General features: G+C 51.7%; 1 protein-coding gene across 1 annotated transcript; it reads right to left on the reverse strand.

Annotated features, from left to right (window-relative positions):
• Positions 1-14,841: 14,841 nt before the first annotated feature.
• CXCL14 (C-X-C motif chemokine ligand 14) lies at positions 14,842-22,048 on the reverse strand. Its single transcript, XM_049649225.1, has 4 exons — positions 21,800-22,048; positions 21,519-21,624; positions 17,626-17,739; positions 14,842-15,071 (listed from the first exon to the last, which is right to left on the reverse strand). Exons 1-4 carry the CDS (start codon positions 21,861-21,863, stop codon positions 15,056-15,058), a joined length of 300 nt encoding a protein of 99 aa, XP_049505182.1. The 5' UTR covers positions 21,864-22,048; the 3' UTR covers positions 14,842-15,055.
• Between the last annotated feature and the right edge of the window lie 2,295 nt (positions 22,049-24,343).

Here is a 24,343-nt window from a genome sequence, read left to right on the forward strand (position 1 = left end):
CTTTCAGGTGGGCTCCATTCATGGCAGGCGGCAGCCAGAGGTGTTTGGTGAGAAGGGGCTGAAATTGGAGTATTTTTTTCCTGTCTCCTGCCTGCTACATTGCCTCTGTCAAAGGTTCTACTAGTTGCCCTGCCCTCCGGCTCCCGTGTGGGTTTGGTGCCATTCCTTGCTCCTTCAGGGCTTGACTGCTGACAGCTCCCCCCTGTCGCTAACTCCAGAGGACTGCATTATCCTATTTGATTTCCCTTAACTTTGCCCACATTTTTATAAATCCTTCCAGGGGTGTGCTGGTAAATGTATAATCACTGTCTCTCTGGGGAAAACCCTAACTAAACCAATTTGATTTGTAGCATTTCCTGATTCCTGTCATGCAAATAAATGCTCCCATTACGGCTTGTTCCAGGCTTAGCAAGTTTAGCAGCTGGCTTATAAACATTATGAAAATGTAGCCATTGGCTCTCGTGGCCTGGTAGTGCTGGCCCCAGCACGTCACTGATTTTCCTTTATTAAGTTACCTCTAATTGCTGGGTTGGAGTGTGCTATCCATTTAAGGAATACTAGTCAGATCTTTTGTAGGGTGTCAGAAATGAGTATTTGGGGGGCACCTGGGGGCGGCTCAGTCGGTTAAGTGTCCGACTCTTGACGTCAGCTCAGGTCGTGATCTCACGGCTCATGGGTTCGAGCCCCACGTTGGGCTCGATGCTGACAGTGTGGAGCCTGCTTGGGATTCTCTCTCTCCTCTCTCTGTCCCTCCCCAGCTCATTCTCACTCTCTCAAAATAAATAAACTTAAAAAAAAAAAAGAGAAACGGGCACTTTTGATAATAATAATTCTTTTGATAATGACAATTCTGCCAAACTACTCTCCAAAATGGCTGAACCATTGCCGCCTTTGGATCTCAGGCTCCTTGAGCAGGGTTTTTGCATACACTTGGTTGGCTGACTGGAGTGATGAAAAGAGAGAGTTTGGAGTACTACTTTGTTGGGGGAGACAGGTCAGAGAACATTTGCTTGGGAACAGCCTGTGTGAGTATGTCAACAGGAAGCCTCTCGAAGAGGAGGAGGGAGGCCTCCCACCTCGGTATCCCTGTCTAAGCTACAGGTGTATAGATCTCCTCATTAGCAGAACCCAGGATGTGGAGAGGGGCAGGGGTGTGAAAGGTTGAGGCAGGAAGGACTTGGACTTGGGTCCGACAGCTTTGGCTTGACTCTGGCTTTGCCCCTTGCTGGCTGTGTTGTTTTTTCAAGGGTCTGGGTTTCAGGTTCCACATCTACAGAATGGGGATAAACGTTCCTCTTCTCTGTAAATTTGAGGATTTGATAAAGTATGTCACGTGTTCCAGGGAGGGCCCGCACATTTTAGCTGCCCTATGAGTGATAGTTTTGGTGATAATGATGATGAGTGGCCCATAGAGGAATTTGGGGCCCAGAGAAGGCAAGAGATCTTTGCCTTTAGTAGGTGTTTATTCTTCAAGGCACTAGAAACAGCCTCTGTCCTACCTGGGAAGGTGTGTTTCCAGAACCCAGGCACCTAAGTCTGCCTTTGGCTTTTCTTTCAGGATACGTATGCTCTTTTAATACAAGTGCATTTGGCCAATTTCCACAGAGTGGCTTCTTCAGAAACCTGCCTGGCATCTTATTTGGAAGGAATACAGTTGAGGCTTGTTTGTGAAACTACAATGCATAAATTTCTTTGTATTTAGAAACCTGAGTTAAAAAAAAATATGTGTTTCTGAGTGTATTGATGTTTTTCAAAAATGGAGGTTTCAAGGTTCTGAAAACCAAACTGGTCCTACCAGAATGGGGTAGAAAGTGGGAACTGCCCACCTCCTGAAAATCTTCCACTGACAGTTTGTGAACTTGCAGGAACGACGTTGAGATGTGGAGGAGAAAAGCGATCCAAGATTTCTTCCGGGGATTAAAAGTGAGTCCAAAATTGCAAGGACTCGGGAGAAAAAGGCTCTTGTTAAGCTCCGCTTTGAATAACCGAGCCCCTTTCTCTCTGAGCACTAAGTGTTGAGATGCAGCGTCCTTACTGCCTAGAAACCCAACAAAGACTGGCTTGGTGGCTGCTTTGAGGTTGCTGTTCTATGTAGAATTTTAACCGTGAAAAGACACAAAGATTGGTTTCTTCTGAGTCCTTAACGAAACACCACAAAGGGAGACAATTAGTGGGGAGCTGGGCTGCTGTCTCTCACCAGCTATGCCGCTGCTGCTCAGAACCCCTCCAGGAGCCACGTGGGGTACACCACCCGGCCCCTCTCTATCTCTGGTGCTTGGAAATGTGCCACAGACTCAACTGTGCAGGTGTGGAGATTGCTGGACTCCAGAGAGGCCAGGTGCTGTGGGGTCTTTATCTGTAAGCCTGGTTGTGCCACCTGCTGGATGTCCTAATCTGTAAAATGGGATAATAATGCCCGGATTGAAGGCCTGCTCTTTGGATGAGGTGAGAAATCGTGGACAGCGTTGGCTTGGAGTAAGCGCCCTATAGTAGTAATCCTTTCTGTAGTATTAGTGTTCTTACTGTTCCAGGCTTTATGGTACAGATATCCTTCTGCCGGACTTTCAGAGCCCTTCAGACCATTTCCAGCTCTGCATCCTCTCCTGTGACTGGGCAGGTCTCTGTGATTTTCCCGTTCATCTTCCCATTATACATGTGGATAAGAGGCCAAGCCCCTGATCAGGAACAAAGCTCTGGTTCTCTCTGAAGTCACCTCCCATAGAAATAAAGGTTTTGTGAGCTCTCCTCTCTGGGGATCATTGCAAGAGTTAATGGAGACAGTGAAAACAAAGCATCTGGCTCAGTGCCTGACCCCTGGGAGATGACGAGAAGGGCTCTTTGCTTCTGCTTGGACCTTGAGCTGGAAAGGACAGCTAAACATACAGAATACCTCCCACAAAGGCCAGGTGCTGCCTCTACATGTAACTCAGGTGACCTTGTTGCCTCACCTGGTTCGTGGAGAATAGCAAAGGGAGCACGTGTGTGGATTTTGTATTAGGACTACTGGATTCCAATTCTTTGTCGCTTTCACCAAAAAGGTGTAAATTCCTTCATACCTTAGATTACTCATTTCTAAAAGGGTTGATAAAGATGTCCATAACATTTAAATTGTTTCAGGGTGAAACGTCACGAAGGATGTAAAATATGTGGCCCACAATAAGAACTCAGTAAATTATTGCTGGTGTTCAGCGACTGTCTGAATAAATATTTCTGTGGTTGGCATAGAATAGGTTGTCTGACTATGTATATATAATGAAATTGAACTATGTACCATAACATATTCAATTGTATCATAACCTCTTGAATTTGCTTAGTTATTTGTTTATTTATACCTATCGTAAATAATGCTGCAGTGAACATCTCCATGCAAGTATTATTTTTTCCTGAGTGGGATTCTTTTCTTAGGATGGACTCCTTAGAAATCATATTGGCTGAAAGGATATATCCTGCAGTCCCTGAGGATATTTCCATATTTCCACAAGGCTGCAAAGAGAGATTTGAGCTGCTATGAATACTCTTTTTTAAAAAAGTTTTTAAAATGTTTATTTATTTTTGAGGAGAGAGACAGAGTGCGAGTGGGGGAGGGGCGGAGAGAGAGGGAGACACAGAATCTGAAGCAGGCTCCAGGCTCTGAGCTGTCAATACAAAGCCTGACGTGGGGCTCGAACCCACAAACCATGAGATCGTGACCTGAGCGAAAGTCCAGCGCTTAACGTCTGAGCCACCCAGGTGCCCCTATGAATAGTTATTCTTACAAGCCTTATTATAAAGTTATTGCGAGCATCATTTATTCCCTACAACTGGGCTTAATATGTTTTCTCTTTTATTCATATGTTATGTCTCTTGATTAAAAGTGACAGAGACCTGACTCTAAGCAAAACCAGAATGAGTTGGCTCCTGTAATTGAGAAGAGAGAGCGGGTGCAAGTTCAGGCAGAGTTTGATCCAGGGGCTAACCCACGTCGTTTTTGTAGTCCCGGCCCTCCGTTTCTCTGCTCCGATTCCTTCTGTGTTGGCTTTGTGCTCAGGCAGGTTTTCTTTCAACGATCTCACACGTGACCTCTGGTGCTCTGAGTCCACGTTCTTATGACTTGTGACCAGAGAAAAGAGAAGCCTCTTTCTCCCGCTTCCACCTAGTAAATCTTGTGACGTTCCTGATTGGCTTTCTTGCATCATGTGTCCATGTCTCAGCCAATCGGCATGCTTGGTGGAGGATGCTGGGCCCCGCCTGGCCATCCTGGTTCAGGGACCGCGCCTACTGCTGGGGTCAGGTGGGCGTGGACGTCGTGATTCACAGCCCCCTCAGGCTTTCCGGATTGGGGCAGGGGCAGGGGCAGGGGCTTGCAGAGGAAAGTGCCAGAGGCTGGCAGGGTGTTACTGCCGAAGCGGGAAGTTAGGCAGCATGCAAGTTGTCAAGTCACCACAAGGTGGCGCCCTCGCTCTTTCTCCTTCACGTGAACACTGCCTTTTGCCCGGGTCTTCCTCTGCGTCCGTTACCCCGCAGATCTTGAGTGGGACTCCTCCCTGGTGGCTTCCAGAAGAATTCAGACCTTGCTGCCTGTAGTGAAAGGAGCAGGCCACGGGAGGGGTTGTATGCCCCGAGGGGCGGTGTGCCAGGAAACGTGGTGCTGTGTGGACATCACCCCAGTGGTGATGTTACGACAGTGTATTAAGCCCCTTTCCCTCAGCTCCCCTCAGCCTGATTCCTCAGTATATAAGTTCTGTGAGTTCGTTCCCAGAGTCCATTTCATGAAAAAGAGCGTTTGAGTTAGTCAGGGATGTGGGTGTCCTCTCAGGAATATTTGAGAAATCTCAGGCCTCAGGCTTCCTGAACCTTCTCTCTCGCACCACGCAGCCCCCTGTGCTGAGGAGGCCAGCAGTGGGGTTGGGGACACACTGGGAGAGCCACCCCTGGGCTCAGGTGGACCGGGCTGTGAGTGCAAGGCCACCCTCTGGTCAGCTTTCCGATGACTTGGGTGAATGAATGTCGCAGTGTTAGGGCCAGCATGACCCTGGGGGACCTGGAACCTTCTGGTCATGTGTGGACCGCAACGTATCTTAAGTTTCCACAGGGTAGATTAAATGCTCTTAAGGAAGAACCTGAATTTCATGGCTCAGCTCTAGAAGCATTTTCTCACACACCGGCCCCCGGTGACCCCTCTCCTTGCTTTCCTTTCTCTACTGGTCTTGAAACAAGTCCTCTGCCCCAGGCACTTGCCAGGGGCTGGGAATTCAGAGACAAAACCCATTCACTATTACCAGAGATCCCACAGCCTGGGTGCAGTGACAGACATTTCTAGAAATAAAAATGCCATTCAGTGTAGAAATGCCAAAGGTGTGGTGAAATAGTACGGCTTGGACAGGGCTGAGTTGAAATTGCGGCTCAGCTGTTTAGTACCTCGGCTGTTATGCGAGTGATGGACTCTCCGTCAGACTCCATTTTGTTCCATAAAACAGGGCTGACAGTACAGTTGTCGATGCCTAGTTCATAGAGTTGACGTGAAAATTTAACGAGAACATGTGTAAGGCACTTTGCCCCGAGCTTAACACAGGGAGATGTGTAAGTCTTATTGATTGGCTTATCTTGGATGCGATTTGCAAATGTCTCAAAGCTGAGAGACAAGAGTTAATATACCGGGTGATGGAATGTGAATTTCAAACACTCCCGAGGGGTTTAGAATGTCAGGGAAGAAATCGGTGAGACTAAATTTGATTGGGACAGATGTATAGTGGTGGGCTTAGGTTCAAAAGATCAGGTGGCCGGATGAAAGGTTGGAGTGGGAGTATGTGTGGCATGAAACTCTGCTCTTGTACGATGAGGCCTTGGGGATCAGTTCAATGCTTGCCTAATGGATGTGATGAGGTGGCTAAGAACAGTAGCTCAGACTTAGGAGGGTCCCTACAAGCACAGTGTCCTAGATAAAGGAAAGGACCCACAGCCATGCAGGAGGTAGTTTGGGCACGGCTACCTGGATGGCAGAGGGCCTGGAAGCCATCACCTGGAACGGCTGGGAGGACGCACAGGTTAGCCTGGAGAGATCAGACCTGTCAGAGCATGGGTCCTGCTTTCCACAAATGTCAAGGGTTGGCCCCTGAAGAAGGTATCATACTGCCTCTGTGTTGCTCCAAAGATAGACCTCGGGAAGCATCTTTCAGTTTCCTGATTCAAGGAAGAGTCGTACAACTTTCTAGCACTTTTCCAACCACGGAGTGGGCTGCTTTATGCCTTGTGAGGCTCCCGGTAGTAGAAGAAGCATTCAGGCAGCCTCTGGATGCCCCATCTGGGGTGGTCTAAGATAGGACTTGCTCACACAGAGTCTAAGGAACCGTAAAGATGACTTTGGGGTAATCCCAGAATCTCCTGAAATTGTTTGTAAGATAGCCTGTGCATGTTTTTTGGGGAGAAGGAAACAGTATTCATCAGCAAATTTTGGGGGAGGGGCGCTAGCATCCTAAAGCAGTTTAAAAACACATAATTTTGAAGAAATTTAGCTATTGGGTGTAAGGTATGACTCTACTTTAAGGTGGTTTTTCTCCCAGACGTAAGAGTCTTTGTTAAACTGTTAAATATATTCTTGTGAGTAACATGAAATTGTTGTTATTATTAGCTGCCAATTTATGTGTGCCTATTATGTGCCACACAAAGTTTTACATATTCAACTTGCATTGTCTCATTTAGTGTTTTAAAAAAATCTTTGAGGTTAAGTATTATTATTTTTTTCCCATTGTATGTGATGAAACTGAGGTAGGAAAGTTCTCAGAAGGTTCCAAATTCTTTTCTTGATAGATATGTGTCCCCACATGTAGCTTTTTAAAAAATGTTTATTTATTTATTTTCAGAGGAGAGAGAGAGGGAAGGAGAGAGAATCCCGAGGATGCCCCGTGCTGTCAGCACAGAGCTGGATGGCTGGGCTCAATCCCACAAACTACGAGATTGTGACCTGAGCCCAAATCAAGAGTCAGACGCCTAACTGATGAACCACCCAGGTGCCACTGGCCCTTTTATGCCTAGCAGATGTGATGTTATGTTGGAAATTTTATTTATTTTTGTTGTTAATTTTAGAGAGAGAGCATGAGCAGGAAAGAGGGGTAGAGGGAGAGAGAGAATCTTAAGCAGGCTCCATGCTCATCGAGGGGCTCAATCCCCCAACCCTGGGATCATGACCAGAGCTGAAATCAAGAGTCAGATGCTCACTCGACCGAGCCACCCAGGTGCCTCATGTTGGAAACTTTAAAGGCAGGATGATAATAATAACAATAAGCAACCACGTATTGACTTTTTACTTTCTGTGTTGAGACGTTTATTTCGTTTAATGCCCACTACAGCCCTATAAAGTTGGGCTGGGAGAAATTAAGTCACTTGCCCATGGTCATTTAGCTTTTAAGGAGAGGACCCAGGGGGTGCCTTGGGTGGCTCAGTTCATTAAACGTCTGACTTCAGCTCAAGTCGTGACTTCACATTTCTTGAATTTGAGCCCCACATCAGGCTTTCTGCTGTCAGAGCAGAGCCTGCTTCGGATCATCTGTCCCTCCCCCCCCCCCCCCCCCCCCCCGCGCCCCTCCCCCCCCCCTCACCTCCCCCCGCCCCCCCCCGTCTTCCCCCCCCCCCCCCCCCCGCTTGTTCTCTCTCTCTCTCAAAATAAATAAATAAACTTAAAAAAAAAAGAGAGGAGCCAGGATTTGAATGGGCCCATCTGGCTCACAGCCTGTGTTTTCAGCCTTGTAGACACTTGGGGATGGGACCTGGGTCCCTTCTGTGTATCGGTCCCATGAGGGGCTCTTTGAATGGCTGCGGGAGGGGAGAGGTCCAGAAAACCCCTTAAGGATCTGGGACAGGTCAGGTCAGGCAGAGCAGCAGCTGGATGTACCCTGAAGCCTCGGGAGCAGGACGCCAGTCTGTGGGGCTAAACACGGAGAGGACAGCTGAGTCAGGGAGCCTGAAGGACTCCCGTGCCCCCCAGCGCTGCCCCAGCTCAGGTGGCTCTGCAAGATGAGGCTCCAGCCTAGCCTGCGAGTTGGGGCTGTGCCCTCTCTCACCTCAGCTCCTTCCAGGCTCAGAAGGAGCCTTTAAGGAAAGCACTCCGGACTTGACCAAATCTGGCAGCAGGCAGTCGGAGGGGAGTAGTTTTCAGAACTGATGTAGGGGAAGGGAGTGCACTGTGGGTCTGCGGGGGTTTCCCCAGTCCCCGGATATGCTTCAGCTCTCCATCCCTGAATCACAATAGGATGTCAATGGCCCACCCATATCCCATTACCCCTCACAGAGCGTGCCAACCGAATTGTCAAGGAACGATTTACCTCAGTCCTCTGGGAAGTACAGCCCCTTGGCTGATTTTGTTCTCTTGAAACCAGAGTCTGATACTCCAGTTGTCTGGGGAATTTCCGACACACGGGGAGGGGGTAGGGATTAGAGAACAGTCCATGGGTGTCAGTCAGCTCCAGTCTTTATCTAGCCAGAGAGGCAGGCCAGGGTGGAGCAGGAGAAACCAGGAGATTGCCCCGGATTCTGTAGGGTGCTCTTTGGCGTTAAAGAGGCACCATTTCTTCCAAAGGGCCAACGCTTGCTTCGAACTAGGTTGTTCAAGGGGGGAAATTGAAGGAGCATGTCTCAGATACCGCACAATCCCATGCCCTGTGTACTCTCCTGCCGGGCCCAGTGTAGTCACTGTGTGATCACAGTGTATCAACCACCCTAGAACTCTTTGAAATGAGCAAAAGGGGACGATCTTCATCATTTCCCTGGGACAGCAATCATAGACCAGGCTTGTCCCAGACAAACCAGGACATATGGTCACCCTACCTGGAAGTGTCCAAACGAAAATCAAGACCCCCTTGGCCACTGTGTGAACATGGACAAGTTACTCAACTTTCTAAGCCTTAAGTTCCCCATCTGTAAAACGGGGCTACGGACAGCGTTTGTTGAGAAAGCACTCGATAAATACCCTTTGTGGTGGCGGTTACAGTTTCTATTAAACTTGGTTGCCCTTCCAAGTGCGGGGAATCAGCAGGGTTGGTATCTTAGCAGCTATCAAGGACTTGGAGGGTATTCTTTCTCTCATTTTTCTTTCGGTTTATAATATTTTTTTTGACTGTATTAATGCAAGTAATTAGGTCTGTCTTTGCAGGCCATTATTTCGAGGGACAAAAGCCTTTGTAATTTAGAAACATTCTTAGGAAACAATGGATTGAAAGAAAGAGCCTGTTGCTTGCTTCCACCTTCCCTTTTGCTCCAGGGGAATAACGTTGAATAGGAGATGAGAGTTTCATTTGCATCCAATTAGACATGCCTGCAACTCATCCCACAATGTCAACTCTCATTAGGAAGTGGGGTTGATTCTTTCAAATCCAGCTTTGAATTAATTTTTTGAAACCAAAAATGGTTTCACCTTGTTTCGAGCTTAAAGGTCGAGTCGAAGTTGATGCTAGCACAGCACAGCCATCTTGCTTGCTCAGCCTTCTTGGTGGCTGCGGGAAAAGGCTGTGGCTGCTGGTTCTCAAGCAGAATTTCCGTCTGCCGGACGTGGGCCAAGAGCAGCCGTTGCGCACTTGTCGGGCTCACTTTGTTGGGTCAGCGGGACAAGCCCGGAGGAGTGTGTGGTGATTGCAATCTTTAGCCTCCAAAAGACGAATGAGGCACACTCAGGACAAGCCTGGCTAAGCCCGGCTCTCTGGGTGGTCCAAGTTAAGTGCATGATTGATCTCTGTTCTCTAAACAAGAGTAAAGCCCCAGGTGAGGGCAGAGCAGTCTTCTGTGGGCCCGGGGTCAGCAGGAACCGGGAGGCAGTGTGCACTTCAGGGCGCAAAAGCCCTGCCAGATACAGCTGGGTTCGAATCCTGTGTCTACCGCCTGGTAGCTTCATGAATGTGGACAGTGCATTCATTTCACTGAGCCTTGGTTTTGCATCCGTGAAAGGGAGCTACTGATAGAAGCCCCTGCTGTGGCTGTTTGCATGATTCAGTGCGATAAGGCACAGCAGGTCCTCAGTACAGGGTTCCACTGGTTCCCTGCCGTCACTGTTCTCACACGGCCCCCCGGGGGACCTCGGAGAGCCCTGGGCTCAGGTACATCTGCTCTTTGCTGCCCTCTGGTGGCAAATATCAGAGGGATCTGGAGAGCAGGAAGCTGGGAGAGGTTACCTTCAAAGTAAGACAATTTGGGTTTTCTTGCTTTCTTGATGACCTCTGAGAAAATCTTTTCAACTTTTCAAGAAGAGGAGGACAGGGGAATACCCTGAGGTACCTAAAGCGGGATGATGTCTTCCTTGTGTGGGAGGTTGCCCAGAAAAGCTGTGGTCGGCTAGCTTGCCCATAAGGTTGGGGAGGCTGGCCGCAGCCATGGATCACTGGGCAGGCCAGACAGCAGACAAAGACAAGGGAGAGGAAGAGACATGCATGAAATGGGGGTTAGATGTTGGAGCTGTGGCTGGTTTCCCTGGACATTCAACTGGGGCATGGCTGGTGTTCTGAATTCCTCCAGCAGTCCCTGTGGTATTCCCTGTCTTTGCTGGCCTGCCTTATCGCCACTGGACACAGAAACCACAGGCCACATCAGAGCCAGGATGGAATCAACACTTCCTGTTTTTGTCTGAGAACTACTGGCAGTTTGCCATGAGCCCTCTCCAGGCTGGTAGAGGTCTTGGTCAGGGGTTGCTTCCTCCAAGACTAGGTGGGCTCTCCCTTTGGAGTAGCCCCAACATTGGCCACGCAGCCCTCTAGCATAGTGTGCTTAGACCAGCGGGCAGTTTCAGCTGGGTTTGTGACTCCCTCGTAGCCTGGGAGTTTCTGGAGGGGTCATTCCCAGCAACCAACACGGTGTGCGACATGTAGCAAATGCTTCCTAATGAGACAGTGGCTGGGTGGATGAACCGTGGACTCTGCCCGTGAGGACGGGACGGCACCTCACCAAACCTGCGTTCCCCATGGTGTTTGGTGCAGGCCTCTGCACGCAGTGGTAGCTCAGTAAGTGGGTGCAGAGAGCGTGCTCTGAGGGTGCTCCAGACGAAGATTAATTCACAGTGTTTGAGTACCTCACAGGTGCTGTCCTAGGTTCTGGGAGGTTTTTACAAAGAAGTGTAAGACATGGTCCCTGGCTCCTAGGAGCACATCTTGTTGGATATTCAAGTCAGGGGCGCCTGGGTGGCTCAGTCGGTTGGGCGTCCGACTTCGGCTCAGGTCACGATCTCGCGGTCCGTGAGTTCGAGCCCCGCGTCGGGCTCTGGGCTGATGGCCCAGAGCCTGGAGCCTGCTTCCCATTCTGTGTCTCCCTCTCTCTCTGCCCCTCCCCCGTTCATGCTCTGTCTCTGTCTCAAAAATAAATAAAACGTTAAAAAAAATAAAATGTAAATTGTGGAGAACAAGTCATATAATAACTCAGGGCCAAGATGAGCTGTCTGGATGGGTGTTAGAGTTGCTAGAAGGCTGGCTCCATGGGCTTGCCACATGTGAGTTACACAGAGCCCTGTGCTGGGGTTTGATGCTCTGGTCTTGCTGTCTTGACATTTTTAATTTTTGAATAGAGGGTCCTGCATCTTTCTTTTGGCCCGGGCCTTGCAGTTATGTAGCTGGTCCTGATGTGGTGTCCAAGCTGACCAGGAAAATCTCGCGGTAGAGGGTTTGGCCGGGCAGAGAGCTGGGCCAGAACTCATGAAGATGTGGCCATCCTGGTGTCAAGCCTGGTGTGGTGCTGCGGACTGCTCAGGAAACTGGAGGAGGAAGGGGTCGGGGGCGTGGCATTTGGAACTCAAGCTGTGCCCCACTGTGAGGAAGCAGTGGTTCTGGAGGTGGAGCCTGCATGAGGGCCTGGGCTGCCTGTGTGCCCCAGTGCCCTTGCATGCCTCCCCAGGGAGGCCCAAGCGAGCCACGTGGAAAGGTGGCCTGGCCTTGCTTTGCTGCACTAGAGTCCTTCTCCTTTCTGGAATGTGGTGGGTGGATACCTCATAGGGCTGCTGAGAAGGCCCAAGGAGAAAAAGGATGAACAACAGCTGTGTAATCAGCATCTTCCCTGGGCAGAGCCCAGTGTCTGGCATCGGAGGACCCTTGTTTGGTGTTTGGTGAAGTGTTGGGGCCCAGAGCCTATTCTTAGTGGTCCAGCTAATAATCGTCTGTTGGTGGACAGCGTCTAAGCCATCCAGGAAGTATAGCCCAGGGTTTGTTCTCCAGGGACACACGGTCTCTATAGAAGAGAAGATATTTACACAAAGTCTCTCCCCTCTTCTGCCCCTGACACACTAGGGCTTGAAGTCCACTTCTCCCTCTACTGATTGTCTGTGTCTCCTAAACAAATTTCTTGACCTGTCTGGGCCCCTGCAGCACAGCATGGCTGGCAGGGTGGACATAGAGTGTGCAGGGCAAGGGCCCGGGTCAGTGCCTGGCATGCCATGAAGGGACATTGTTACTGTTCCTAGGAATCCATTCTGTGCTTTGGGAGGTCAGAGAACCAAGGGGACACCTGGACCAGCAGGGCTGGGGAGGAGGTACTCATCCTGGAACCACAGATGGGACAGAGAGAGCAGGGGGAGGATGCGTGTGTGGTGTGTTTAGAGTGAGTGGAAGGTGAAGCCTGAAACTCATGTTGCATCACAGAGAACCCCATGCCCTGTGGCCCCATGCTGTTGTGGCTTTGCGTTGCCAGGCTGGTGGAGGGGCTCTTGCAGCTGACTTCTTACACTGGGCCCGCCTCATGAGGCCCCACGGCGTGCTGATCTGGGGCCAAGCAGGGCTCAGGGCTCCCAGGGAGAGAGGCCTGGCCTCTGCTCTCCCTGGCCCTGGTATGCGCCCTCTTACTGGGACTCTCCTCCTCTGTTATGTCTGTCGGTGTCTGGTGTCCCTGTCCAGTCTTCCTTCTCTCTCTGTAACACAGGGAAAGGCGGGACTAAGCCCTGGTATATTGGCCCTCGCCCACTCTCTCCTACTCCCCTCAGCAGAAACGCTGTCAGGCTCAGCTATTGGAGCAGTGTGATGAGTGACCGTGGGCAAATTTCTTCACCTCTCTGGTCCTCAGTTTCCTCAGGAATACAGTTGGTATAACTTGGCGTTGTCAGGAGGTGAGGCCATGCTGGAAAGGGTCGATAGTCACACTCTGCTGAGGACACGCCAGGGCAGGGTGCTTGCTGTGTGTCCCCCTAAGTGCTGGCAGAACCAGCCGCGCATGTCAGGAAACTGTCCTCAGAGGTGAAGTGCACCTGAGTGCCTGGCTGCTGGTTCCTTGAGTAGTGAACAAGAAGTGTGGACAGGGTGGCTGTCCCTTTCGGTAGTCCTGTGGAATGTGGGGGACACAGGTGGGCACAGGGAGGCCTGTACACCACCTTGGATACAGTGGGCTGTGGGGTTGTGGGTGGTTTGTGCAAAGTACAGAGAGGCCAGATCTTGTGAATATTAAGGGTGCTGACGTTTACCATGCACTCACCATGCCCTGGTATCCTGAGTAGGTATGCGCTCGGCACCCCCGGCTTGAAGAAGCAGAAAGAGAGCTTCAGCATCTCTCTGGATGTGCCTTCCAGACAGCCTGGCTCCAGAGCCCCACAGCCTCGAGCTGGGCACTTTCCAACTCTCCCTGCACCCCAGTGGAATCATGGGGGCCTGGACCACAGGGATCTTGACTGGTCCCCCATCTGCCATCTTCCCTAAATGGAGACCCTACTGTGACCCTTTAATTCCATATGTATGGACCTGGTGAATCCGATAAACCCATCCTGAGACTTTAAGACCTAGCTTTCTGGTTTTAGGACTGTGACGGCATCCCGCAAAGGTGACAATATTGACAGGTATTTGGGAAACGCCAGTTTTCCTTCCTTCTCAGTGCACTTGTCCCAGTTTATTCACAATGTGGTAAACATATGGTTGTCATCCTGGCCTCACTGGATAGAAAAAAAAGTCAGTAGTCTAGAATTTGGGTACGTTTCAAATATATTTTATTACTTTTCTTTTTGTCTTAGAAAGAATATGAAACCTGCATGCAATGCTAATGGTTTCTGACACGTGCATAGCATATGACACAGCAGTACAACGAGGCATATACCAAAGGGGCAGTGTGTGGAGGGGGCGCTCTTAAGAGTCTATGTACAAAGGAAAGGGCGTGGGGTTGCCGTAGCTTTCAAGAGAGGACTGTGCTGTTTAACGTTGAAGAATTACACGCCCGTTACAGGTAGAATGCTTCCGTACTGCGTGTTCTGCCACCAGGAGGGAAAGAAACATGCTTTGAAGGTTCTCCATCATCAATAGTGTGTCTGTAGCCGTGTACTGTGTGTGGATTGGTCTCTTTTTAAGTGTTGTTGTAAGGTTTCGCTAACAGTGTTGGGAACTTCGCGTGCTTCCAAAGCAGTAAATACTGAAGCAGTGAACCTTTCACAAGAAGGAGAGAAGACCCAACCCCTTCCTTAAGGGCCCCGTGCTTTGCCATCCCAGAATCTTGGAAATGTTTCCTAGAATACGTAAAAGTTAGCCGGGGTTGGGGGCGGGGGGCGGGGAGGGGGTGAAGCACATTTCTGTGGCAGACAAACTTGAGTCCCTCACACAACAGATGCAGAGAGATCGGCTTCTGCCTGCCCGGTGACAGGGGCCACTGTGGCGTCCCCCCAAGGCTGTGACCAACCGTGAGCCCAGGAGAGCCCATGGCAGCTGTGTGGAGGCGCCAGGACCTCTGAGCGGAAGCGCCCCGCATTAGCAACGGAGCAACGCTGCTATGAAATGTTTCAACCAAGCTCTGTGTTCCTCCCAGGCGCTTATAAAGCTCAGATGTAGTGATGTCTGGACAAATACAAAAAAGCATTTTTTTTTTTTTTTTTTTTTTTTTACAAAGGAAAGGCATGAGTTTCCCCCCTTTCGGTAAAAAGCAGTGTGTGATCAAGTCTGGAGCACAAGAGAGAAGGGTCTCACATCTGGAAGCCTTTCGCACACAGCTATAAAATGTAAAAACTGACCCTTGGTAAAAAGTGCTTTGTAACAATATATAATTTGTGTCTTATGCCTGTGAGAAAGAGAAGGGTTGTTTTTTATCTGCAGAGTCCTTTGCTCGTCTCCCAGCTGGTGTGAAGTTTTCCTATGAGGGATTTTTCACCCTACTCTTCGTAGACCCTGGGAAGAGAAAACACCCACGTTAAGTGGCTCAGGACATGACACAGGGTGGGGGCTAAGCTGCTTCATCCTTGCCTTCGGGAGTGCCCCTCCTGGGAAGGCAGGAGCTTGGGAGAAGTAGGAGGAGGGGGGGACACCTCAGAGGAGGTCATCGCATGGACCTCAAAATCTTACCCGAATCTGGCTTTGTGCATTCTCAACCTCTGCGATCCTCAAAGCCCTATGGAGCAAGCCCTCTCTATATATGAGGAAACTGAGGCACAAGGGACTTAAGATTTGCCCAATGAACACTGAATGTCCACGGTGGGAATGAGGTCTGTGTCCAGCATGAGCAGGGATGGGGCAGGGGAGGACAGGGCATCCCATCCTTCAACTCAGGCTTGTATCTTCCCTTGTGTTTTGCCCAGAGAATGCATGTCTTCCGGAAAAATGCTAGTTCTAGAAGCTGCTGCCTAAAGACTGAAGGGTAGTTAGTGGGGCTGGGGCCTGTCCCAGAGGCCTGTGGCTCCAGGTCACTTCCTTTTAGTGGTTGTAGGACCTGCATGACCTCCCCCCCCCCACCACCTCCCAGACTGTCTCTATTTCAGATCTTAAATCCCTTCTGTTCTGCCCCATGGCTGTTTCAGGACCATGCTTCGTACTCAGACAGCCTACCCATTCTTCTGCCTCATTCCTTGTTTCCGAGTAAGACCACCTGACTGTACTCCACCCGATGCTGCTGCTTCCCGTGGCAGCTGGGAGCTCTGGGCTCTCAGATGCAGAGCTGCTAGGCTGGCTGCACAGACCAGCAGCTCCTGGGCCTGCCAGCAGCCCCCACGACTAGCCTGGGCTGGCCTGCTGGCGTCTCCTTCCTGCACCCTACATTTAGCATTCTCTTGCTGTCTCTGCAAAGGGGACTTCACGGTAGTTTCTTTCTCTCCATTCTACATTCGTGGAGACATTTCCAGCCTTTTACAGGGGGAGGGGAGGTGGGGAGGACAAGAGATCGTCCCCTTCCTCTCCCAGGATGCCTCGGCCTCCCTAGAAAGAGGATGAATTCATTTTGTAATGAAGCCACGGGAGGCTTGGTCACCGAGTGGCTCTCCTCACTGGAATTTGCAGATCTAAAAAGAGCAGGGCTGCGTTGTCCCATGCCTGCCTCCCCGTCGTCAGAGCCATGGCCCAGGTGGAGGGCTGAGGGACAAAGTGTGCGCATCGCCCGAGTGTCTGCCCTCAGTCCTGTGCAGACGGTCTCAGCCCCCTTCACAGACTGGCCCTGCATTTAGCCCCATTCCACTTGGATGACGCAGGGCCTGGAGAGTGGCAGTGGACAGGACGGGTCCTGCTTTGGCCACGTGAGCTGCCTGCCCTGACCGGAAAGAGGGCTTCATTCCCATCAGATCCACAGAAAATAACCTCTTGCTCTCATCAGTTTCTATTTCAAGCAGTTGCAGACGAGGCGGTTTCGGAGGCAGTGCAAAGGGCTCAGATAGTGGGGTTGGGCCTGAGTGTGGGCTGTGGGGGAGCCGGTCATGGGCTGAACCTCGAGTGGAAGGGCTGGGGAGGGGGGAGCAACGGGAGGGGTGGCTCAGGCAGCCTCTCCAGGCAGGGAGAAGGTGACCTTGGGAGGCCTGGCTTTCTGCCATGTGCTCCCAGGGAAGTCACTCCCCATTTCCACTTCGCCCTGGTTTCCCTCTCTGCAGAATGGGGTGCTGGGCCCAGCTCCCGAGGAAGTCCCCTCTGTGTGTGTGTGCACATATATACACACGCTATATAGGTACAGGTGTAGACAGGCCCTGAGTGTGGGAGGAGTAGGTGTGCCCTGGGACATGCTCACTTTTATGTGGTATGGGGAAACAGGGAACTTGCCAGACATGGGACCACAGGAGATCAGAGATGGAGAGTGGACTTCTGATTGTGGAAACAGAACCCAGAGAGGACAGAGGTCTGGTTCACAGCTCTGGTCATCTGGCCACTGCTGTCCCCTGAGATTAACAGTGGCTCTGATTTTAAAGGGTCAAGTCCAAGGTCCCTCCCTGCACCTGCAAGGGAAGGAGTCTGTCAGCTTTCTGGGCAGCAGGGGACACGGGGGCCCCTTGAGGGAAGGAAGTGTTTGTTGGTAAGGTATTGTCCTCATCGTGTGGTGGGGGTACCCTGTGTTACAGTTAATAAACACAGTTACTTAAGTGGTCGTGTTTCACCACACAAGAATCCCAGAGAGCCATGCCAGCCTCTTGCCCGTTCACTTGACAGAGGGAAACTGAGGGTCAGAGAACTTAGGTTGCTTTAAAAAGAAGAGGAATTGAGACTACAGCTTAACACGTTAGCATGGTGCAAACTTCAGTTCACAAAAGGATAACTTTTTGATGCTTACAGTTGTCCAAGGGAGCAAGGGCCTGCTTTGTGAAGCGGCGAGTTCCTTACCCCATGGGGTTATGTGAACAGGCTTGGCTCTCCGCTCGCCGTGGCTACTGTGGTGGGTGTTCACCCCTTCGGCGACGCTAGAGGAGCTAGCCGGGGTCTGAGACCTGGAGCTGGTGGGAAGGTAGGTGTGAGGAGGTGGGGGCATGCATACCTGCGTTTCTCGTTCCAGGCGTTGTACCACTTGATGAACCGCTTGGTGCTCTGCAGCTTGGGGTGCAGGCAGTGCTCCTGACCCCGGTACCTGGACACGCTCTTGGTGGTGATGCTGAAACGGAGCAGCGTGGGGTGCAGGATTGAGGAGCCTGAATGGCAGCCCCTCAGTGTGGCCTGTGGGCCGCCCTGGTCTGTCCCAGTCAGGGAGGGCCCTGAAAATGTGGCCGCCTCCCTCCTGTCAGGGGAATGCGCCCTGGTGCTCACTGCCTGGCTGCCTCTTTGGAAGGTTCTGGGTGTCCCCTTAATCTCCGATTTCACATACAGTTTAACCCTGTATGGAGTGATTGGCTCTCACTTCTCCCCTGGAGTTCTTAGGGTATGGGATAGTCCCCCTCCCCCTATCCCCTCCCCCACAAGGCTGTTGCTTACAGGGCTCATGCCTCCCTTGGAGAACAAAGCTCTGGGGACTCTTCTAGCTCCTCTAAACCTAGGATTGGAGAGGTGGAGAGAGCTAATATCAGCAAGGTGCACACGCCGAGACCCCTTTCCTTGGGTACAAGGAAATTGCTCGTGGCAGGGCTCAGACATGCCCTGCACATGGGTGGTCTCTGTCTGACCCTTCAAACCCCAGAGCCCCTTGATCCTCTGAAGTCTGTCCCAGGGCTGGGACATGACAGATCCTGAAGTTAAGTCTTGCTGGCCTTGCAGCCCATTTTGATTCCTGAGCCTGAAGTCCCAGTTGTCTCAGCCCCCAGCAAGAAAATAAGACCTCCCCTCAGACCTCTGTCAGCCCATGTGCCAAACCGAGTGGAGGCCCTAGCCGTGCGGCAGAAAAGCAGGTGGCGCTGTACAGAGTGTAGGGCCTGGGTGTGAATCCCAGCTCTTTCTGTAGGACCTTGGGTAATTTCTCTTAACCAGTTTGCCCATCTGTAAAATGGGTTTAATAATAGGACCTACCTCTTAGGGTTATCGGGTAATGAAAGGGTATAATGTATGCAGAGTGCCTAGCACCTGGTAGACGCAACGTGGAGAATTCCTGTCATTAGTAATTGTCTTGGAAGATGAGATGGCCAAGGAGAAAGAGAAGCCTTAGTGTGTGAGCTCCAGCCTGGACGGGGAAAGCAGGACTGCTGCCCAGGACTGCCATGCCCCACTCACCCTGGGCTGGGCCAGGGTGGCAGGATTTTAGGAGGAAGCTTCTGGGTAGGGGAGGAAGGATGGTGTTCCAGAACAAAGGACCACCTAGGGGATGTGGAAAAGTGGAAGGTGAGAGGTGCCACTCCCTGAGTGGTCATGGCACGAGCAGATGATGGTGGGCTGGGGAATGAGCTGAGGGGGCAAAGAGGGGCAGTTGGAGGCTGGATTGGGAAGAGAAAGAAGGGAGGGAGAGAGGGCAGTTAGGGCCCTGCAGGTTCCCAAAGGTAAAGTGTCAGGGCACACGGGCCAAGTTCTAGATGGGAGCAGGGCTACCACAAACTGAGTCTCCCTGTTGACAGGGAGAGAAAAACCGAATCTTGCCACCAGAATGGGGGCAGAATATTTCTGGGCAACTTGTTCTCTTCCCTTCTCTGTGCTCAGAGTTTCCAAGGCCCCCCATTGCAGCCCAAGCTTCCTAGAGCAGGGGTGGCTCTTCTGCTAACTGCTGTGGACTGGGCTCTGCCTTCACTGGCCCTCTGAGACCAGTCGCTCCCCGGGTCCTTGTCCCTCCTGCTAGGTCTTCAAGCATGGGGCCAGGCTTCCCAGGGAAGTCCCAGACTTCCCAGAACAGTCTGCTTGTTCTCCTCTCCATAGTACTCGGTCACTCTGCGGGAATTTAACCCACTGCTCTCTCTGCCTACAGTGCTGCTTTTGCACTTGAAGTGAAGGGATGTGGGCAAGCCTGATGAAGATGCCCTCCTCAGTTAGGTCACTGTGCAGGCTGGGGATTCCCAATTCTGAAGGTCGGGGCAGCAGGGAAGACACTCAGCCCTCCCACCACAGTCCTTGAATGCTTGTCACAACACTGGGACAATGAAAATTGGTTGTGGGGTGAAGACATGACGATTTATATTCCCTGAAGTTGCTCAGAAATTCTGGGTCCTGTGTCCCCTCTCCTCAGTGGTTCTGGGGTGCTGAGGGTTTGGGCAAGAGTTCATAGGGCACAAATGGCCCTTTATAAAATCTGGAGTCTACTCCCACTTGCAAAGCACACTGGCCTCCCCACCCCACCCCCAGCCTCATCAGAGATTTCTGGGTGACTCAGGGTGAACTGGAAAACTTGCTTTTGTTCAGCGTTTGTGGCTGAAAACCTGCTTTGGCAAAAAGTGCTGGCCCTGCATCTGATCTAGAGACTCTTAGGAGCTTGAGACAGGAGAGGATGTTCAGCCCTTCAGTGCTGTGGGCGGGGCTGGGTGTGGGTGAAGGTTTAGGAAGGAGACTGGTGACTGTGTTTGGACCTCCTGAGGCCCCTGCCAGTTTTCACAAGGTTGCGTAAAGCCTTCTCGCACCTGCCTGCTGTCAGTTTCCTCTCTATTCTGAAAAAATTTAGTCGGGAGAAAGAGTAAACCTGTTTATTGAGGGTCCTTTAGAGAAGTCTCTGCACCCCATACCCTGCTTCTCTTTCTCTGCAAGGTCTTGGCACCTGGCCATGGGGTGTGGGGTGGTTCTCAGTACTTAGAGGAGTGCAAACTTAATTTGCTACGTCCCTGTCATCTTCAGCCCCCAAGCTGGAAACCATGAAGGACCTGTAGCTCCTCCTTCAGCTTGTGGGAACACTAGCCCCCACCAAAAAAAGATTTTCCGGCAGTTCTTCTGGACTTGGGTCTACTAGGCAAGGGACAGGGGTTGATTTATGTGCCTGGGCAGGAAGGCAGTGGGGTTCGGCTTAAGCCTGGTGGCTTTGCAAATTCCCCTAACTTCAGCCTGACTGTGCAGCCCCCAGGTGGCAGTGTGTGGGGGGAGGTGGGCTGCCTTTGCATACACTGTGCGGAGGCCTTGGGACCATCGGGGCCAGCGGATAGAAGGCACTTGCCCAGACTGAGAATAAAGTGTGTCCTGTTTCTGGGGGAGGGGAAGAGGGGCCAATGGTCCGTGGCAGACCACGGTAGCTGCTTTGCCAAGGGCTTCCTTCCTGGCCAAGTGCATACTGATGGGGAAACAGTGGTGCTGGACTCAAGTGGTTAATTGGGAAGGCAGAGGAGCAAGGAAACTCCGTGTTCTCTCACTCTGTCCCAGTTTTAAAAATATTCTTTGCATCCCCACCAAGCAGGGCTCCAGCCGCATGGCACGTTAACCCCAGCAGATCACTTTGCCCAGCACTGCTCAGGCTCAGGGACCCACAAGAGTCCAGCGGGTGGTGGAGGATCAAGGATCAGTCTCAACATGAAATCGCTAGCAGCCAAAAAAGCTGGCTGTGGTCCCCTGGTAGGGAAAAGGCTCTGAAAGGAGGGTTGGGTCTGAGGACTTAAAGTCAGCATTTGTTTTAATTCTCTCTCCAGCAATAGGAAGGCAACATGCATCCCAGTTTGGGTGCAAGTTCAATAGTTCTGGGTGAGTTTGGAGCGCTTTCAATCCCGATGCTCTAAAGTTGGCACGACCAGAGCCATTTAACCCTTGATCACCCCAGAATGGTGGGCAGTGCAAGCACCTAGGCTACCCATTTGAATCTTAGCAAGGGTGAACACCCAGAGGCTGTTTCCAGAGAACAGGGCAGTTGTCCCTCTTTCCAAACTCTTTCAGACTGTCACGCCAGCGTCCTAGGGACTTGCTGGGCAATTACAAAGCCTCCTCCAAGGCCTTGCCAAAGGCACAGAGGAATGTCTGTTAGCCCCACCGACCCAGCCCCATGCTGTGCCCCAGCACCGGGTTAAGAGCAGCCCACACACACGCTCAAGGTGAGGAGCCAGAACTCACATAACCATCTTCTCCTCGCAGTGCGGGTACTTTGGCTTCATTTCCAGCTTCTTCACGTCGCTGTATCGAATCTTGGGCCCCTTTCGGGAGCATTTACATTTGGACCCTGGGAGAAAGAGCGCCGGGTATCATTCAGCTGCGTGTGCGGTCTCCTGCCCCCCCCCCCCCCACCGCCCTAGGTGCCCACCCAGGACCTCGGGGGTCCCTGGAAGCCCAGCAGTTGGCGCCCAGGTGCCCCAGGACGGGACGGGACGGCGACAAGAGACCTCCCGGGCACTCACCGTCCACGCGTGCGGCGCACAACGCCAGGAGCAGCAGGAGTAGCGCGGCGGACAGGAGCCTCATGCTGGCCGGAGGGGCGCGGCGCGGGAGCAGGGACTGGGGAGGGCGCCCGGCCGGCCGGCTCAGCTCTCTCTGCTCGGAGCGCGCCTCCGGCTCTGCTCCGCTCGCTCCCGCTGCGCCCGTCGGTGGGTGCCTGGTGCCGGCTGCGTTCCGCTCTCGGCTCCGCGCTGTCTCCGCAGCCTCCCTCCGCCCGCCGAGGCCTCTTTTAAATCCGCTCCTGCCCTCGCGGCGGCGAGCTCATTAATATGCAGAACCACTCGGTGACTCACTGAGATTTCTCAACGAGGTGGGGGGAGGAGACCTTCCCCGCCCCGGGACCGCGATCTCCGCGGCGCACACTGGGAGCCACGCGCGCACACACCCATTCATACCCGCTGCCCTCTTGCTTCTATACACACTTGCATACCCACACTCCAGCCCACGCACACCGCCAGTGCCCCGGTGGTACCGGCTGTTCCGGACACTTTAGAGGCTGCTTAAGGGCGCTGCTTTTCTGAATCGCATGGTTCCCTCTGGCCAGACAAGCATGCTGTCCTGAGCTGCTGAGAGACCCAGGCCCGCGGCCCAGATCTTCTGAGAACTGAAAGGGTTTTGGAACAGGTGCCAGGTGTGAGTGCCAGCAGGCCTGACTCCTAGGGTGTGAGTTGTCCCTGTTGGGCCAGCAGCCTTGGTGGCCAGAGCACAAGGCCAGGTCTGGAGGGAGGTTGCCATAGGTTGTACAGGAGCAAAGTCATTGCCTGTGGTCACTGCGGCTGGCTCAAAGGATGCGCCCGAGGGATATTTGGTCACTCTGAGAGGAAGACTTCCTAAAGTTGGTACATGGCTGTGCGAGCTGCCTGCAGAGTGGTGAGAACCAGCCAGGGGTTCCTTGCTGTCATACCGTTCTCTAAAGGCTCTGCCCAGCAGGGACACATGGCAGTGGTAACCATTTGGACAAAGTTCATGTTCCAGACATATGCCAGGCTCTGTGGCGTAGTGTTGTGGGCCAAGGCAGGGCAACAGAGATTCCTGCTTCATCACTTACCAGTGCAAGTGACCTCACTACTCTGAGCCTTCATTGTGCCTTCTGTAAAGCAGGAGTGTCACAGTGCATGTCACAGGGTGGCTGTGAGAGGTGTGGAAGATCAGACGTGTAAAGTGTCCGACAGAATGCCTGACCCATAGTTGGTGCCCAGGAAATCTTACCTATTGATATCATTATAGTATGTATTTTAACCTATGTTATTTTGATTCTTATAAATCATTTTCCAAGTTGGTATTTTCATTCTTTTTTTGACAGGCATGGGAACAGGTTTAGAGAGAAGAAATAACTGGTCTAAGACCACAGAGCCAGGTGGCTAGGTCAGGAGGGGCTGGAGAATTGGGGCTCCAGCCTCTGGGCTACCCTGCCTCCCTCAGGCACTTGGGGAAGTGCTTCCTTCTTAGACCCAGCAACAGGGGATGGAGTATCTCAGGCTCCAAGGGTCCCTGGGCTTGGCTCCCAGGCCAGAGCTGAAGCCAGGGCAGAAACTGCCAGGTTCTTCCAGCTCACACAGCTCTGTGCTGTCAGCCCAGCAACTCCCTGGGGGTGCAAGTACCCAAAGGGGTCCTGGGAGGATGGGGAGGGCAGGCTGCTGGGGACAGAGTGGAAAATGTGTACCGTCTCTTCCCAGTTTGAGCTCCTTGGCTACCTGGAGGGGATGCTGAGCCATGAAGGGCCGGCAGAGCTTATGAGCTGGCTTCAGGCCATGTCCTGAGTCCTGTGCACGCAGTTGGATTTGTACTTGAAGCAAGGCGAACCGCTGGACATGTGGGTTTATCTAGAAGATGAGACCAAGGGAGTGATTTGGGGCAATAACATTACTTTTCAAAATGTTTAGTCTTTCAAAAAAAATTTTGGTACAAAACCAAAATGTTTGTTACAGAAAAATCGGAAAACACAAGCAGAGGAAAACATAAAAGAACACACTTCCACCCACTCAGAGGTCTACACCAAAATGCTAACAGTGTTATCTTTCCCAGCACTTTTGTGTTTGCTTGCATGCATGTGCACAGGTGTGATCAGTGTGCGTGTCCTGTTTGAAAACCCATTTGTTTTACCTGTCTCTGTATCGTCAACATTCTCCCATATGACGGGTTTTGCTTCTACAGTCTCTCTTTTAATGGCATCATATATGGTCACCTAGCATTGTGGCTGAGAGCTCAGTGTCTCCATGTCAGACTGCCTGGGTGTGAGTCCTACTACCAGCTATGTGACCTGGGGCAAATGACTTCACTCTTTTCAATACTGATTTTCTAACCTGTGAGATTGTGATGATAATGGGACCTATGGCAGAAGGAGAATTAAATGAGATGGTGCATGAAAAGCTTTTCATGTGGTCCCTATGACAGAGTAAGTGCTCAGTAAGTGCTATGGATTGTTGTCATTATTTTGGGTGCAGCCCGGTCCACTGTACAGATGTACTGTAATTACTTTCAGTAATTATTCTTTGCTAAACGTTTAG

The sequence above is a fragment of the Panthera uncia genome (assembly GCF_023721935.1).
Source record: "Panthera uncia isolate 11264 chromosome A1 unlocalized genomic scaffold, Puncia_PCG_1.0 HiC_scaffold_17, whole genome shotgun sequence".
Lineage (NCBI taxonomy): Eukaryota > Metazoa > Chordata > Mammalia > Carnivora > Felidae > Panthera > Panthera uncia.

Bases quoted from the DNA above. Each gene is read 5' to 3' on its own strand.
- CXCL14 (XM_049649225.1), bottom strand. From the start codon at position 21,863: ATGAGGCTCCTGTCCGCCGCGCTACTCCTGCTGCTCCTGGCGTTGTGC. The intron at 21,625-21,799 runs GTGAGTGCCCGG...TCTTTCTCCCAG, and splicing joins GTGCGCCGCACGCGTGGACG to GGTCCAAATGTAAATGCTCC. The intron at 17,740-21,518 runs GTGAGTTCTGGC...GCTCCGTTTCAG, and splicing joins TGCGAGGAGAAGATGGTTAT to CATCACCACCAAGAGCGTGT.